At 37.8% G+C, this 17,628-nt stretch overlaps 1 protein-coding gene across 1 annotated transcript in view; it reads right to left on the bottom strand.

Moving 5' to 3' along the window:
* Nucleotides 1-12,220: 12,220 nt before the first annotated feature.
* Nucleotides 12,221-17,628, bottom strand: part of ABCB7 (ATP binding cassette subfamily B member 7) — a 170,911-nt gene continuing 165,503 nt past the window's right edge. The window contains exon 15 of the mRNA XM_079764771.1: nucleotides 12,221-14,161. Within this exon, the coding sequence (XP_079620897.1) occupies nucleotides 13,946-14,161 (216 nt within the window). The 3' untranslated portion in view covers nucleotides 12,221-13,945. The remainder of the gene's footprint in view (nucleotides 14,162-17,628) is intronic.

Raw genomic sequence — 17,628 nt, 5'->3', positions numbered from 1 at the left:
TTCCTAGGTACCTTATTTTTTTTTTTTTGGTGTGATGGTAAATGGGATTGCTTTTTTAGTCTTTCTTTCTGTAAGTTTACTACTGGTGTATAGAAATGCCATAGATTTCTTGGTGTTAATTTTGCATCCTGCTACATTGCCAAATTAATTTATTAAGTCTAATAATTTTTTATGGAATCTTTAGAGTTTTTATGTGCAGTATCATGTAATCTGCGAATAAGGAGAGTTTCACTTCTTCTTTTCGAATCTGGATGCCTTTTATTTCTTCTTGTCTGATCGCAATGGCTAGTACCTCCAGTACCATATGAACAGGAGTGGTGAGCGTGGGCATCCCTGTCTTGTTCCTGTTCTTAGGGGAAATGGTTTTAGTTTTTGCCCATTTAGTATGGTGTTGGCTGTAGGTTTGTTATATAGGGCTTTTATTATGTTGAGGTATGATCCTTCTATTACCACCTTGCTGAGTGTTTTTATCAAGAAAGGGTGTTGTATTTTGTCAAATGCTTTCTCTGCATCAATTGATATGACTATGTGATTTTTATCTCTCAGTTTGTTTATGTGATGTATCACGTTTATTGATTTGCGGATATTGTACCATCCTGGCATCCCTTGGATAAAGTCTACTTGGTCATGGTATATGATCTTTCTGTTTTACTACTGGATCTGATTTGTTAGAATTTTGTTGAGGATTTTGGCATCTATGTTCATGAGGGTTATTGGCTTGTAATTCTCTTTCATTGTGTTGTATTTATCTGGTTTTGGTATTAGGGTGATGCTGGCTACATTGAATGAGCTTGGGAGTGTTCCTTCCTCTTTAATTTTTTGGAATAGTCTGAGGAGGATAGGTTTTAGTTCTTCCCTGAATGTTTGGTAAAACTCCCCTGTGAAGCCGTCTGGCCCCAGGCTTTTTTTTGCTGGAAGCTTTTTGATGCTTGCTTCAAATTTTTTTCCCATAGTTATAGGCCTATTCAGGTTTCTAGATTCTTCCTAATTGAGTTTTGGAAGGTTATATTTTTTCTAGGAATATGTCCATTTCCTCCAAGTTCTCTAATTTGTTGGAATAGAGTTGTTCATAGTATTTTTTAACAATCTTTTGTATTTTTGTGGGGTTTGTTGTTATTTCACCTCTTTCATTTTTCATTTTGTTTATTTGGGTCCTCTCTCTTTGCTTCTTGGTGAGCCTGGCTAGAGGTTCATCAATCTTGTTTATCCTTTCAACGAATCAGCTCTTGGTTTCATTGAAATTTTGTATGTTTTGTGTTTTATTTTTGTTTGTTTGTTTTTTTGGTCTCCATGTCATTTATTTCTGCTGTGATCTTTATTTCCTTCCTTCGAAATACTGTGGGCTTTTCTTGTTTGTCTCTTTCTAATTCTTTAAGGTGCAAGTTTAGATAATTCATTACCAGTTTTTCTGTTTTCTTTGAGGTAGGCCACTAGAGCTATGAACTTCCCTCTCAGGACTGCTTTCATTGTGTCCCATAGATTTTGGATTGTTGGTTTCATTGTCATTTCTTTCCAGGATGCTTTTTATTTCTTCTTTGATTTCTTTGGTAAACCTATAATTGTTTAACCTTTTGCACTCGGATGTCGAGTATGACTCGACATGGTTAGCATTAGAATGAAGGAATCAAGAAAAAAGCAAGCAAGTGCAAAGGGTTAATAGTATGTTATTTAGCCTCCAAGTGTTTGATTTTTTTTCATTGTTTTTATTGTAGTTGATTTCTAGTTTTATACCATTGTGATCTGAGAAGATGCTTGTTATGATTTCTATCCACTTGAATTTGAAGAGACTTTGCCCATGTCCTAATATGTGGTCTATCTTTGAAAATGTCCCATGTGCACTGGAGAAGAATGTATATTCTGTAGCTTTGGGTTGAAATATTCTGAAGATGTCAATTAAGTTCATCTGATCTAGTGAGTCATTCAGGATTGATATTTCTTTGCTGATTTTTTGTTTAGAGGATTTATCTAGTGGTGTCAGTTGAGTATTAAAATCCCCTATTATGACTGTATTGCTATTGATCTCTCCCTTGATATCTTCCAGACATAGTTTTATGTATTTGGGTGCTCCTGTATTGGGTGCAAATATGTTTACTAAAGTTATATCTTCTTGTTGAATTGCTCCCCGTGGTATTATGTAGTCGCCTGCCTTATCTCTTGTGATGGCCTTTACTTTGAGGTATATTTTGTCAGGTATAAGTATTAGAACCCCAGCTTTTTTCTCATTTCCATTTGCCTGAAAAAATTTTCCCATCTCTTCGCTCTCAGTCTGTGTGAATCCTTTGTTCTGAGGTGGGTATCTTGCAGACAGCAAATATATGGTTCATGTTTTCTTATCCATTCAGCTACCCTATCTCTTTTGATTGGAGCATTTAATCCATTTACGTTCAATGTTATTATTGGTAAGTACTTGTTTCTGGTCATTTTTATTCTCAATGTTTGTGTTTCATCTTGCCTTTCTGTTTCTTCTTTTTACAGCAGTCCCTTTAGCATTTCTTGCATTGCTGGCTTGGTGGTAATGAACTCTCTTAGCCCTTTTTTGTCTGAGAAGCTCCTGATTCCACCTTCAATTTTGAATGATAGCTTTGCTGTGTATAGTATTCTTGGATTCAGTCCCTTGCTTTGCATCACTTTGTATATTTCATGCCATTTCCTTCTGGCCTGGTGTGTTTCTGTTGGGAAATCAGTTGATATTCTAATAGGAGATACCTTGTAGGTAACTTTCTGTCTCTCTCTGGCAGCCTGTAAGATTTTTACTTTGTCATTGGTGTTTGCCAATTTAATTATGATGTTTCTTGGTGTAGGTCTTTTGGGTTTCATCTTGCTTGGGACTCTATGTGATTCTTGGACTTGCATAGTTTTTTTTCTTGCCAATATCAGGAACGTTTTCTGTCATTATTTCTTCAAACAGGTTTTCTATTAATTGCTTCTCTTCCTCTCCTTCTGGTATCCCTTTTATGCAAATGTCTTTTCGTTTTGTGTTGTCCCAAAGCTCCCTTAGGCTCTCCTCTTGCTTTTTAAATTTTCTTTCCAGTTGCTGCTGTGTTTGTGTGTTTTTTTCCTAGGTTGTCTTCTACTTTGCTAATGCGGTCCTCAGCCTCTTCTAGTTTACTGTTTAAGCCTTCCATTGTGTTGTTAATTGCAGTTATGTTGTTCTTCATTTCCTCTTGGTTCCTTTTCATGTTGTTGATATTCTCATGCAGCTCCTTATAATGCTCATTGAGTTGTGTGTATTTGTCATTGAGTTGTGTGTATTTGTCATCCAGCCATTTGAGCATCCTTGTAACCATTACTCTGAATTCTTTCTCAGATATGTTACTAGCCTCAATTTCATTTAACTTTCTTTCTGGCGATTCCTCTTTTTCTTTCCTTTGGGGCTTGCTTTTTTGTCTTCCCATGTTTTGCTATGTTTTAATTGTAGATTCATTTGCTTTGCTCCCCAGGTTCTTTTCGGGTTGGTGGTACTGGTGTGATCTCTCAGGTATCCTGGGCCTGGTAATCTAGCATAGCTCCCTATTTGAGCTATTTGGGTTCTCTTGATGTAGGCCTGCAAGCTGGAATGTCGCAACTGTGGTGTCTAGAAGTTAGAAAGTCTGCAGGGAGGTGTCCCAATTTTTGCTGTTTTGTGCCCTTGGTTGAAATTGCGCATGCCCATGGGATTCACAGTGGCACCAAGGATCTGTCTGTTGGGGTGGTGGGGCTCAGAGGGCCTGCGCTCTGGAAAGGCCTGACTGTGGTTCCAGAGTTCTATAGTTTTGGGGCAGGCAGACTCAGCTTTTGCTGCTGCTCCCGTGGTTGGATACATGCGCCCCCAATGGCAACTCAAACGGGCACCCATGTTGCATTTGCCAGCAGGGTGTACTTACGCATTCTGAAGGGCCCTAGAGCTGAAGACATGGGATTGCGGTGTCTGTGGCAGGTATCCCAGAAGAGGGAATTCAGCATTTCTACAGCCCAGCAGAGTGCCCCTGTTTGTATAAGTGCGTGCCCAGCAGGGGCTCAGAGCAGCACCCAAGGGATGCCTGTGGAGTGATGGGCTTGGGAGGCCTGCACACTGGATAAGCGCATAAATGTAGTGTCCAGAGTTCTGCATCTGTGTGGTGGGAAGACTCAGTTTTTGCTGCTGCACCTGTGGTTGGCTAGGCGTGCGCTCCCAGTGTTGGCTCGCAGGGGCACCCGCGGTGCATTTGCCAGTGCAGTGCACTGAAGCACTCTGAAGGGCCCTGGCACTGAAGCCACATAATCGAGGCATCTGTGAGCAGGTGTCCAGGATGAGTGAATTCAGAATTTCTACTGCTGGGGGAGTGCATCCCTGTTTTTCCAAGATCGCACCCAACCTGGGCTCACAGTGGCTCCCCAGAGCACCCTGTAGATAGATGGGCTCAGGGGGCCTGCTCCTTGGAAATGCGTGACTGTGGCAGTGCCTTTGCCAGTGCCGAGCTCTGATGCACTCTGAGGGGCCCTGGCACTGAAGTTGCACAGCTGGGTTGTCTGTCTGTGGGCAGTTATTCAGGACGAGGAAATTCAGAATTTCTACTGTGGGGCACTGTGCCCTTGTCTGTACAAAATCACACCCAGCGAGCACTCACATTAGCTCCCAAAAGATGCCTATGGAGTGGTGTGCCCTGGAATTCTGCGCCCTGGAAATGCGTGAATGTGGTGTCCGGAGGTCTGCCACTGGGGAGGGGGAAGTCACACTTACTGTTGCAGGAGCAGTGTACCTTTGGATGTGAAGGTTCCAGGGTCCTCGGGTCTGCGGGTAGGGCAGCAGGATTTTGGCTGGAGTGGTTGCAGGGTCAGGGGCAGTGTCCAAGGCCTGTCTGGGTGGTGGTGCTGATGAGTTCCTCGGCAGCTTGTGTTTTTCTAAGAATATGTCCATTTCATCTAGGTTGTCCATTTTGTTGGAATAGAGTTGTTCATAGTATTTTTTCATAATTGTTTGTATTTCTGTGGCATCAGTTGTTACTTTGCCTCTTTCATTTCTGATTTTGTTTATTTGGGTCCTCTCTCTTTGCTTCTTGGTGAGCCTAGTTCTAGTATTATGCCATTGGATCTGAGAAGATACCTGATAGGATTTCTATCTTCTTGAATTTGAAGAGACTTTGCCTGTGCCTCAATATGTGGTCTATCTTTGGAAAAGACCCATGTGCACTTGAGAAGAGTATATATTCTGTGGTTTAGGGTGGAATGTTCTGAAGATGTCAATTCCATCTGATCTAGTGAGTCAATTAGGATTGATGTTTCTTTGCTGATTTTTTGTTTAGAGGATATGTCCAGTGTGTTAATGGGATATTAACGTCCCCTACTATGACTGTATTGCTGTCAGTCTCTCCCTTGATATCCTCCAGAAGTTTTTTTTATGTGTTTGGGTGCTCCCGTATTGGGTGGATATATGTTTACCAGAGTAATATCTTCTTGTTGAATTGCTCCCTTTAGTATCATGAAGAGGCCTTCCTTATCTCGTTATGGCCTTCAATTTGCGGTCCAATTTGTCGGATATAAGTATTGCTACCCCAGCTTTTTTTTTTTTTTCCATTTCCATTTGCCTGAAAAACCTTTTTCCATCCCTTCACCTTCAGTCTATGTGCATCTTATTTTCTGAGGTGGGTCTCCTGTAGACAGCAGATATATGGGTCATGTTTTCTTATCCACTCAGCTACCATATGTCTTTTGATTGGGGCACTTAATCCATTTACATTCAAAGTTATTATTGATAGGTACTTGTTTGTTGCCATTTTTATTCTTTATGCCTGTGTTCCTTCTTCCCTTCCTATTTTTTTTACAGCAGACCCTTCAGCATTTCTTACATTGCTGGTTTGATGATAATAAACTCCCTCAGTCCTTTTTTGTCTGCGAAGCTCCTGATTTCACCCTCAATTTTTATTGATAGCCTTGCTGGGTACAGTATTCTTGGATTCAGACCCTTGCTTTGCATGACTTTGTATATTTTATTCCATTCCCTTCTGGCCTGATGTGTTTCTGTTGCGAAATCAGTCGATAGTCTGATGGGAGATCCTTTGTAGTAACATTCTGTCTCTCTCTGGAAGCCTTTAAGATTCTTACTTTGTTGCCCTAACTGGTTTGGCTCAGTGGATAGAGCGTCGGCCTGCGGACTCAAGGGATCCAGGTTTAATTCTGGTCAAGGGCATATACCTTGGTTGCGGGCACATACCAAGTAGGGACTGTACAGGAGGCAGCTGATCGATGTTTCTAACTCTCTATCCTTCTCCCTTCCTCTCTGTAAAAAAATCAATAAAATATATTTTAAAACATTCTTACTTTGTCATTGGTGTTTGCCAATTTAATTATAATGTGTCTTGGTGTCGATCTTTTGGGGTTCATCTTGTTTGAGACTCTTCGAGCTTCTTGGAGTTTTGTTTTTTCTTCCCGATAACAGGGAAGTTTTCCGTCATTATTTCTTCAAACAGGTTTTCTAGTCCTTGCTCAGTTTCCTCTCCTTCTGGTACCCCTGTTATGCAGATGTTTTTGTTGTTGTTGTTGTTTTGTTTTGTGTTGGTCCAATGTTGCCTTAGGCTCTCCTCCTGTGTTTTACGATTTTTTTTTTTTCTAGATGCTGCTCTGCTTGGGTATTTTTTCCTACTTTGTCTAGCTCACTGATGCGGTCCTCTGTTTCTTCTAATCTACTGTTGATGCTTTCTATTTAGTTCTTTATTGCAGCGATGTCATTTTTCATTTCTTCTTGGTTCTTCTTCATTTCCTCTTGGTTCTCACACATATTGTTGAATTGTTATCTCTCTTGATGGCCTTCATTTTAAAGTCTCTTTTGTGGAATATGTGTCTTGCTACTCCAGATTTTTTTTCCCCATTTGTATGGAAAATTTTTTTCTATCCCTTAAATCTCATCCTGTGTGTGCCTTTTGTTTTAAGGTGCGTTTCTTGTACACAGCATATAGTTGGGTCATGTTTTTGTATCCATTCAGCTACCCTACACCTTTTGATTGGAGCGTTTAATCCATTTACATTAGGGTTAATATATTTTTTTTAGTATTTCTTTTTTTTTAATGAATCTTTATTGTTCAGATTACAATTGTTTCTCCTTTTTCCCCCCATATCTCCCTACCACCCAGTTCCCACCCCCCCATCTACCCTTACCTCCCCCCCGCTGTCCTTATCCATAGGTGTGTGATTTTTTGTCCAGTTTCTTCCCATACTCCCCACACAGACACCCCTTTCCCTGAGATTTATCAATCCACTCCCATTCTATGCCTCTGATTCTATTAAGTTCACCAGTTTATTCTGTTCCTCAGATTTTTAATTCACTTGACTTTTAGATTCACTTGTTCATAGATATGTATTTGTTCATAATTTTTATCTTCTTCTTTTTCCTCTTTTTAAAGAATACCTTTCAGCATTTCATATAATACTGGTTTGGTGGTGATGAACTCCTTTAGCTTTTTCTTATCTGTGAAGCTCTTTATCTGACCTTCAATTCTGAATGATAACTTTGCTGGGTAGAGTAGTCTTGGTTGTAGGTTCCTGCTATTCATCACTTTGAATATTTCTTGCCACTCCCATCTGGCCTGCATGGTTTCTGTTGAGAAATTAGCTGATAATCATATGGGAGCTCCCTTGTAGGTAACTAACTGTTTTTCTCTTGCTGCTTGTAAGATTCTCTCTTTGTCTTTTGCCCTTGGCATTTTAATTATGATGTGTCTTGGTGTGGTCCTCTTTGGATTCCTTTTGTTTGGGGTTCTGTATGCTTCCTGGACTTGTAAGTCTATTTCTTTCATCAGGTGGGGGAAGTTTTCATTCATTATTTCTTCAAATAGGTTTTCAGCATCTTGCTCTCTCTCTTCTTCTGGTACCCCCATAATTCTGATGTTGGTTCGCTTGAAGTGGTCCCAGAGGCTTCTTACACTATCTTCAACTTTCTGAATTCTCTTCTCTTCATGCTTCTCTGGAGGAGTGTCCTTGGCCTCTTTGTATTCCAAATCTTTGAGTTGATTCTTGCGATCCTCTAGTCTGCTGTTGGGTCTCTGTATAATATTTTTTATCTCAGTCAGTGTATGTTTAATTTCTAGTTGGTCTTTTTTCATATCCTCAAGGGTCTCATTGAATTTATCGGCCTTTTCCATGAAATTCTTGAAAAACCTTATAACCGTGGTTTTGAACTCTATGTCCAGTCGCTTGTTCTCCTCCATTTCTTTGGTTTGTGATCTGTTTCCTTGCCTCCTCATTTTCGCTGCTTCCCTGAGTTGGTAGGGTAGCTTTGTGTACTAGATGTCCTATTGGTTCAATGGGTCAGCCTCCCAGTTACTTGAGGTGGACACTCTTGGTGTACCCTTGTGTACTGTGTGTCCCCCAGCAGGAGCTACAGCTAGAACTAGTTTTCTCCTCCTTTGCTTGGGCGGTTTTGGAGCAGTCTGACTGGAGCTGCAGTTAATTTGGTTGAGCTGCCACAGAACAGGCCATTTATATGCAAAAGCCGCTGTGTGGAGCCTGGGCGGGTTTGTAGAATGTGCGGGGCGGGTCTCAGGGCGGGGCGGGGTCTCAGGGTGTCACTAGGCTGGGGCGTGGCCAACGGCAATGGCTGGCGTCAGCCGTCTCTGCCTTTCCACGGTTTCCAAGTCCCTGCGCCCCACGCTCCAGCGCAGTAAACAATGATTGCTGGGCGCACCTCTGCAAAAAAGTCACTCTCACTTTCCGACCCGATGGCCGAGAGTCCAGCTTCTCCCCGTAGGTGTCTGGGTCCCCCACGTGTCCCCAGAAACTGGATTTCAGAGTGATCGGGAGCTTGTCTCCCTTCGGGTTGAAAAAAAAGCAGCGCGCCCAGTCGCCCGCCACCAGCCCGATTCGCACGCCTCCGTACCTCAGCTTTTCAGCGTTTGTGCTCCTTTCTCTCCTTAGTTGTAAATCTTCCACTCAGCCAGCTTTCCCGTGGTTCTGGGTGGTAGACGTTTTGTCTTTTAGTTGTATTTTTGAAATTGTTGTGTGAGGCAGCAGATTAGTTGTTTAACTATGCCGCCATCTTGGTTCCTCTCCTACATTAGGGTTAATATTGATAGGTTCTAATTTATTGCCATTTTAATTCTATATGGCTAGGTTTCTCTGTCTGTTTCTTCTTCTCATTACAGCAATCCCTTTAGTATTTCATGTAATGCTGGCTTGGTGGTAATGTACTCCTTTAGCCTTTTTGTGTGTGTGTGTGTGAAACTCTATCTTTGATCATCCATTTTGAATGATAGCTTTGATGGATATAGTAATCTTGGTCTCAGATCCTTGCCTTCCATTACCTTGAGTACTTCATGCCCTTCCCTTGTAGCCTGTAGAGTTTCTGTTGAGAAATCACTTGTCAGCCTTATGGGAACTCCTTTGTAGGTAACAGTTTTCTTTTCTCTTGCTGCCTTCAAGATTCTCTTTGTCTTTAATTTTTGGCATTTTAATTATGATGTGTCTGGGCCTGGGCCTATTTGGGTTCTTCATGCTTGGGGTTCTCTTTGCCTCCTGAAGTTGTGTGACTTTTTCCTTTACCAGGTTAGGGAAGTTTTCTGTCATTATTTCTTCAAACACTTCTATGCCTTTCTCCCTTTCAGCCTCTTCTGGCACACCTGCTATTTTAATATTGTTACATTTCACGTTGTCCCACAGCTCCCTTAAGCTTTCCTCCTGTTTTTTATTTATTTTTTTTTTTTTTGTTCTCAGATTGAGTGATATTTTGAACTCCGTCTTCTAATTCACTGACTCGATACTCAGCTTTCCCTAATCTGCTGTGTATTCCTTCTATTGAGTTCTTCATTTATTATGTCATTCTTTATTTAGACTGTTCTGTTTTCATAGCTACTATATCTTTTTTTCATGCTGTTGAGCATATTTACCATCATTACTCTGAAACTCTGTTTCAGATAAATTTCTCTCTGCTTCATTTATCTTTTTCTGGAGAATTCTCTACTTCTTTCATTTGGAGGTTGTCTCCTTATTTTGGCCTTCTATGAGGTAGATCTACCACCTCTCAATCTCTAGTGCAGGACAGTGTTAAAAGCTATTTCTGACTAATTATATCAGGCATAGACTCAAAGCCTCCAGAGACTGCCTCTACCTACAGACTGATGGATTCTGACTTGAATTCCCACCCCCCACCCCCAGGCAATTGTCTTCAGGAAAGGCAATATTTTTTTCAACAGGGTGAGGCAGTTGCTTCTGCCTGGAGGATAATTGTTACTTTTAATCTCTTAAGTGTCCTCAGGGCAAGGTGTTTCCCAATAGGGTGTATCAATGGTCTTACCCCCAGGCAAGGCAAATGTGTATGTGGGAAAGATGTCCTCTACTGAGGGAATGACTTAGCCCAGGAGACTTGGGGTGTCTGCCTCCTGAGCTCTATCCCCCAAGTCCCCAGTTCTGGCTTCTGCTTTCACAACTCCAGTCCACTTCACGCTCCCTCTGCCTGAGCACAAGGTAGGTGGCTCCAGAGGGAATTTTGTGCATTGGCCCTTTAAGAGGGTGTCCGAATTTTCAGCTGTTACTCTCTAGCAGACTGCACCCTGCTACTGTTCACAGCCAGATGTTATGTGGGTACCCTCCTCATTTTGGTGCTCTCTGCTGGGGTCCCAGCTTGGGGTTTAGATCCCAGAGTTTTCAGTGGCAACCCCCCACATCTGAGATATGTCTCTGGGACTTCAGTTGCTGTCTGTGGGTGTCCATCTAGCCCTTTTGCACCTCAGTATCTCCTACCAGTCTCTATGCAGTCTCCACTTTCAGTCCTCAGGTTTCAGGGTTCTGTCATGTGAGCTTTCCATAGATTATTCCAGAAGTTTTTCTGTATTTTAGTTGTAATACCAGTTTGTTCCTGGAAACATGTCCCTACAGCATCCACTTACTCTGACACCCATTGCTGATTATCTGCACATACTGCTCTAAGAGCAAACTGTCATTAAGGGTCTCTCTAGCTACTCTTAAACTAATTTGGTCTAACTAATCAGTTTCAACCAGCTTTTTTGACTTAATAGTGTCACTTAATACCATTTACATTCAAAATCTACATTCTTAAAGCAGAGAGAAAAGGGACCTTAATCTATAATTTAAGAAAGCTGCCATTACAAACATTCAAATGTTTGCAACTACTAATCCACAACAAAAGTCCTATGATAAAGCTACAAGGTTGGATAATTATGAATATACACTGGCAAAAGTTGCTACTCACTGACACAGCCAGCAATTAGGAAATATGGCAGTATGGGCAAAGTGATCCAAAACAAGGAATCACATAATCTTGACCTATCGTGTCTTTAAAGTAAAATATATTTTGAACTAGACATCTTTACAAACTGAACTTTGTCAGTATCTAAAGGGAAAGGCAAAATATTTATCTTAGGGTATATAAAAGGTACAAATCCCTGAAGAAAAGTAAATACATACTGTGAGCTCGTCCAAATGCTAAGATTTCTTTCGGATTCGAAGAAATGACCCTCAATTTCCAAATGAGCTCATCTGCTCACCAAGTTATTTCTATGTTAGAAACCTTCAAGAAGACATCTGGCCCATTTTTATGATCCCAAATTACCTCAGTTTCAATTTAATTGTTGTAAATTGGAATTCCCTTACGAAGAAAGTAAATGTTTAAAATAATGGGATGAGATAAACCCTATCATCATGCTCCATTTTAAGAGCCTCTTTTTCAAAACTCCAACTTATCCCAATACATAAAAAAACTATGTTGCAGCCCAGCCAGTGTGGCTCAGTGGTTGAGCATCAAACTATGAATCAGGAGGTGATGATTAGATTCCATGTCAGGGCACATGCCCAGGTATGAGGCTCAGTCCCCAGGTGGAAGCAGCCAATCAATGATTTGCTCTCATCATTGATGTTTCTCTCTCTCCCTCCTTCCTTCCTCTCTGAAATCAACAAAATATATTAAAAAAAACTATGTTGCAGTACTGATTTGTAAAATTTATACACTTATGTAATATTGTAACGTAATTATAGTAAAAGCCTTTTTTTTCTAGCCATTTCTTCTGAATCATCCTAGAAAGCTTTCCTTTAATTTTCATTAGTCTATTATTTCACTGTAAGGAATCACCTTAATATGATGAAGAGAAAAATATTTAAGACTTAGTTATGACCCCTACAAAATATGAGCGTTTCAGGTAACTTTTTATTAGCTGAAAATATTGGTTAATGATCACAATGACCCAATGGTCTAGAAACCACTTCCAATCATATGGAAAAATAGTGCTTGAAATCCCTTACTGGGGAAATTGCCCCCAACCTAAAAACATTCCTATTTTTCTTTGACTAAATGTTTCACAAATTGCAGAATCACTTACTTTGAATCTCACTATTCACACTCAAAATGAGTATTTCTAATGGCTACTTCAATCTTACCTGCTTGATTATACAGCTAAGCTAAATCTTTTCCATCAGCATCATTGGAAATGTATAGAAGGAGTTAACAGAAGCAAAATTTCTATCTAGATTAAGCACATTTCTAGTAATACAGCTGATTTGTTCAAAGGAATTGCTTTTTTTTTTTCCTTCAGAAGAGTAATAATGTCTGTGGCTTCAGATTAAGAAATGTTCATTCCTACCCCCATTTTTCAGTTGATTATACATCTCAGTATTAACTACAACTTCAAAAGCAACATCCTGCATCACTTAGTCTAGTGTCAAAGACTAACAGTGAAATACTGGTTGCAAGCTACTTATCAAATTGCCTTTATATAACAAAACTGGATACTCAAGTTAGAAAGCACACTAACCCATAAACCAATAAAATAACTACTTTAAAACCTTTTCTGATAAATAAAGGCTCTTAATGTAGTCATGTGGTTGGTCATGAAATACAGTTTCTCAAACTGAATGATTACTATCAAATAAATGAAAGAAAATTCAAATTATAAGAGAGAAGAGATTTCTCAGTGAACATATATCAACATTTTATTAATTATTTCCAGCAGATAAAACTTGAATATTTCATTTGGGCTCCTCCTGTTAAATCAAGCTTAAAGGGACTCATTAAATTAAATTACTGAAAAAGAGGAGACATTGAAATAAAGTAACTCTGAAGTGTCAATACAGATTAGAGTCATGTTCATCTAACCCTCTCCTATTTATCTAAAGGTCTCTAAAAGTGCTTTAAGTGGATGTTGCCATATTTACGTGTGAGCGTGTGCACACACACATGCATACACACATCTCATTTACTTGTTTCTTTGTGTAACTTTGGATAACAAAAGCAGTATATTTAAGGTGGAAACAGAAAAAGCTATTAACTTCTGAGGCTATTACTGCCAGTATGGCAAATATCAAATTACATCAGGGTTTTTTAGTCTTTAAGGAGAAATATATAAATTGTGGTCCAAAACAAAAGCAATATCTTATTTTGGTGGAAAAAAATAAAATTCTCACTACTAGATGATAGTTATAATGCTGATTAATGACGAAGAACATTCTATATTAACTAACACGAGAATTGAGTTTTTCCTCAAAAAGGTTATAGTGGAAAACACTTTAAAAATATAAGTAAAGATATCTATTATAGAAGTATTTCAATGGAGGTTGCAGAAAAGAAAAACAATGAACCTTACTGTCCTCTTTTTTAAATTAAAAAAAAAAAACCCAGACATTTTCCACCTAAATTGTCAGCATAAAGGAGGTTTTAAAAACTGTAAAAATTTGGAAACCAAGCTGATTAATCTGGTTGTGAATATCATCAAATGGCTATCAGGCCTCAAAAATGGAAATGGGATAAAGTCAAATAGTAACAAAAATAATGATTTGAGCAAAATGAAGGCAATAACAAGAAAATAATTTGGGGCTAAATATAGTTAAAAGATTGTAAAAGATATAAAACTCAAATCCACTTTCAAATAAATCTTATCTAAAGAAGGAGTATGGGTAATGGGAATATATAATTTTTAATGAAACAATTTTGCTTCAGTGCAAATGTATAGTCAAAAAAAAAAAAAACAACAAAGGAAATGTCTCATGTGACTTAGCAGGAACAGTTTCCACAGCCTTTCACACTGTTCACAATTTCTTCTTGTAGTTTCTTCCTTTCTTCCTCTTTGGATACATTTTCTTTCTTTGCATGCCATTTGGAGTTATCAAGGTTCTGCACATGGCTGCTCTGTGTATGCCACATTTCTGAATAGATACTGCCAGGATTAGCAAGCAAACCATGATGGGTACCACGTTCAGCTACTTTACCCTAAAAAAAGCAAAACCAAATGAAACATAGAGAAAGGTCATACAACTAGCAAAATAACTGAAAATATATAATATTTTCTAACTAAAGATCACATCTTTATCTATTTAGCTATTGATGGACACCTAGGTTGCTTCCATATTTTAGTTATTGTAAATAATGCTAAATGAACTTAGGGATGCAGATATCTTTTCAAATTAGTATTTGTTTTCCTTGGATAAAAATGTAGAAGTGAAATTGCTGATTTGTATTATGGTTCTATTTTTAAGTTTTTTGAGAAATCTCAATACTGTTTTCTATTAATGGCTGCAACAATTTATAATCACACCAACAGTGTATAAGGGTTACCTTCTTTTCCAAATCCTTGCCGACACTTGCTAATTGACTTTTTGATAATACACATTTTGACAGGTGTGAGGTGGTATCTCATTGTGGTTTTTATTTGCATCTCCCTAATCATTAGTGATGTTGAGCATGTTTTGATGTCTGTTGACCATCTGTATATCTTCACTGGAGAACTACCACATGCCCTCTAACCATTTTTTATTGGATTCTTTTTGTTATGGGGTTATATAAGCTCCTTATATATTTTGAATATCAACTTCTAATGGGCTATCTTTTCCCATTTATCACTGTGCAGATTCTTTTTATTAATTTGCTGAAATCCCATTTGTTCATTTTTGCTTTTGTTTCTCTTGCTCGAGGGGATGTATCTAAAAAGATATGACTATGAATGATGTCAAATAGTTTATTACTTATGTTTTATTCCAGAAGTTTTATGGTTTCAGGTCTTACATAAGTCTTTAATCCATTCTGAGTTTATTTTTGTATGTGGTGTAAGAGAGGGATCCAGTTTCATTTTTTTGCACATATCTATCTAGTTTTCCCAAAACTACTTATTGAAAAGACCCTCCTTTCTCCATTGTATATTTATGTCCATTTGTCGAAGATTGACTGTATAAGTGAGGGCTTATTTGCGGGTTCTCTATTCTGTCCCATTGATGTGTCTGCTTTTGTGCCAGTGCCATACTGTTTTGATTAATATGGTTTTATAATATAGTTCGAAACTAGGGAGCATGATATCTCCAACTTTGTTCTTCTTTCTCAAGATTGCATTGACTGTTTGGGGTCGTTTGTAGTTCCATTTAATTGTTCTGGTTCTGAAAAGAATGCCATTAATATTTTAATAAGGACAGCAATGAATCAGTAGATTGCTTTGGGTAGTAAATACATTTTAATGATATGCATGGTATAACCTTCCATTTATTTGTGTCCTCTTTAACGTCTTTCTTCAGTGTCTTACAGTTTTCAGAGTATAGATCTTTCACCGTTTTTAAGTTTATTCCTAGGTATTTTATTCTTTTTGCTGCAATTGTAAATATAATTGGTTTCTTAATTTCTTCTTCTGATTATCTGTTACTAGTGTATAAAATTATCAAAGATTCCTGTATATTAATTTTGTATCCTGATACTTGACTGAATTCACTTATTAATTCCATTAGTATTTTATGGAGTCTTTAGGGTTCTCTAAATATAGCATCATGGACTCTAGAAAAGAAAACTGTCACATATGTTTTAATAATCCAATCTTAAAACACATGTGACAGTTTTACTTCTTACTTGCCAATTTTGATGCCTTTTGTTTCTTTTTCTTGTGTTAACTGTTGTGGATAAGATTTCCAATACTATGTTGATCCTGGACTTTTGTTTGATGAAAGTTTTTCCATTATTACATCAATTTCCTTGCTAGTTATCGGTCTGTTCAGATTTTGCTTATTCATGGTTCTTTCTTAAAAGGTTGTATGTTTCTGGAAATTTATTTCTTCTAGCTTGTGCAATTTGCTGGCATATTACTTATTGTATTTATAGTATTTTTTAAACAATCCTTTGTAAAGGATTATTACAAAGGATTTCTGTGGTGTTGGTTGTAACCTGCCCTCTTTCATTTCTGATTTTATTTATTTGGGTTTTTTATTTCTTGATGAGGATGGTTAAAGCTTTACCATTTTTGTTCATACTTTAAAGAACCAGAACCATCTCCTATTTTTATAGATCATTTCTATTATTTATTGGTATCTAATTCATTTATTTCTGCTCTAATCTACATTATTTACTTCCTTCTACTTAGGGTTTTAATTCTTGTTCTTTTTCTAGTTCATTTAAGCTTAAAGGTAATTTGTTTATTTGGAATCTTTTGTGTTTCCTGAGGTAGGCAGGTATAGCTATAAACCTGTTAGTACTGCTTTTGCTGTATTATAAAAAATTAAGCAGTATTTTTCTCTTTAATTTGCTTCAAGGTAGTTTTTGATTTCCACTTTGATTCATTGGTTGTTTAGTAGCATGTGGTTTAGTAGCATGTGGTTTAGTCTCCATGTGACTGTATTCTTTCTAGTTTTCATCTTATAGTTGATTTCTAGTTTCAAACTGTTGATTGGAAAAGATACTTGATATGATTTCTTTATTCAACCATGGAGAATGTTCCATGTGCACTTGAGAAGAATGTGCATTCTACAGTTTAATGAAGTGTTCTTTAAATATCTATTAAGTTGATATGATCTAATGTGACATTTAACACAAATTCTCTATTGATTTTCTATCTGATAAATCTATTGTTGATAGTGGGGTATTAAAGTCCCCTACTATTATTGTATTGCTGTCAATTTCTCTATGTCTGTTTTACTTGCTTTACATATTTAGGTACTCCTATGTTGAATGCATTGATATTGATTGTTATATGTTCCTGGATGGACCCCTTTATATAACAGCTTTTTATCCTTTTACAAACTTTGTTTTCAAGTCTATTTAGTCTGAAGTGAGTATTGCTACCCCTGCTTTCTTTTCATTTCTATGTGTACAGAATAGCTTTTTCTATCTCTTTACTTTTAGTCTATGTCTTTCTATCTGAAATGAGTCTCTTGTAGGCAATATATAAATGGGTCTTGTTTTTTAACCCATTTAGCTACCCTATGTCTTTGATTGGAGCATGTAGACTCTTTACATTTAAAGTAATTATTAATAGGCACGTGCTTATTGCCATTTGTTTTTTGGTTGTTTTGTAATTCTTCTCTGTTTCTTTATTCTCCTGGTCTCTTTCCATTAGATTTACTAGTTTTCTTTGGGGGGAGGAGAGGGATTTATTCCTTTATCTTTATTTTTGTGTGTATTTTTTTCTAGGTTTTTGGTCTGAGGTTACCATGAGATGCATACACATATACATCTATATCTATAGCACACTATTATAAGCTGATAGGCCTTTAAGTTCAAACACATCCTAAAAGCACCAGCATCTTACTTACTACTCCACCATTTATGTTTTTTATGTCATATTGTATATCTCTATTTTCTGTATCATCTATTTATTGTAGTTATAGTTAATCTTGCTATTTTTGTCTTTTAACTTTCATATTAGTGTTTTAAGTGGCTGATTCACTGTTAATTCTCTATTTGCTTCTATATATCTGTGGTGTGTT

This window comes from Cnephaeus nilssonii (genome assembly GCF_951640355.1).
Source record: "Cnephaeus nilssonii genome assembly, chromosome: X".
Taxonomy (NCBI): Eukaryota; Metazoa; Chordata; class Mammalia; order Chiroptera; family Vespertilionidae; genus Cnephaeus; species Cnephaeus nilssonii.
The sequence above is the reverse complement of the archived record's forward strand: the minus strand, read 5'-3'. Positions and strand labels throughout refer to the sequence as shown.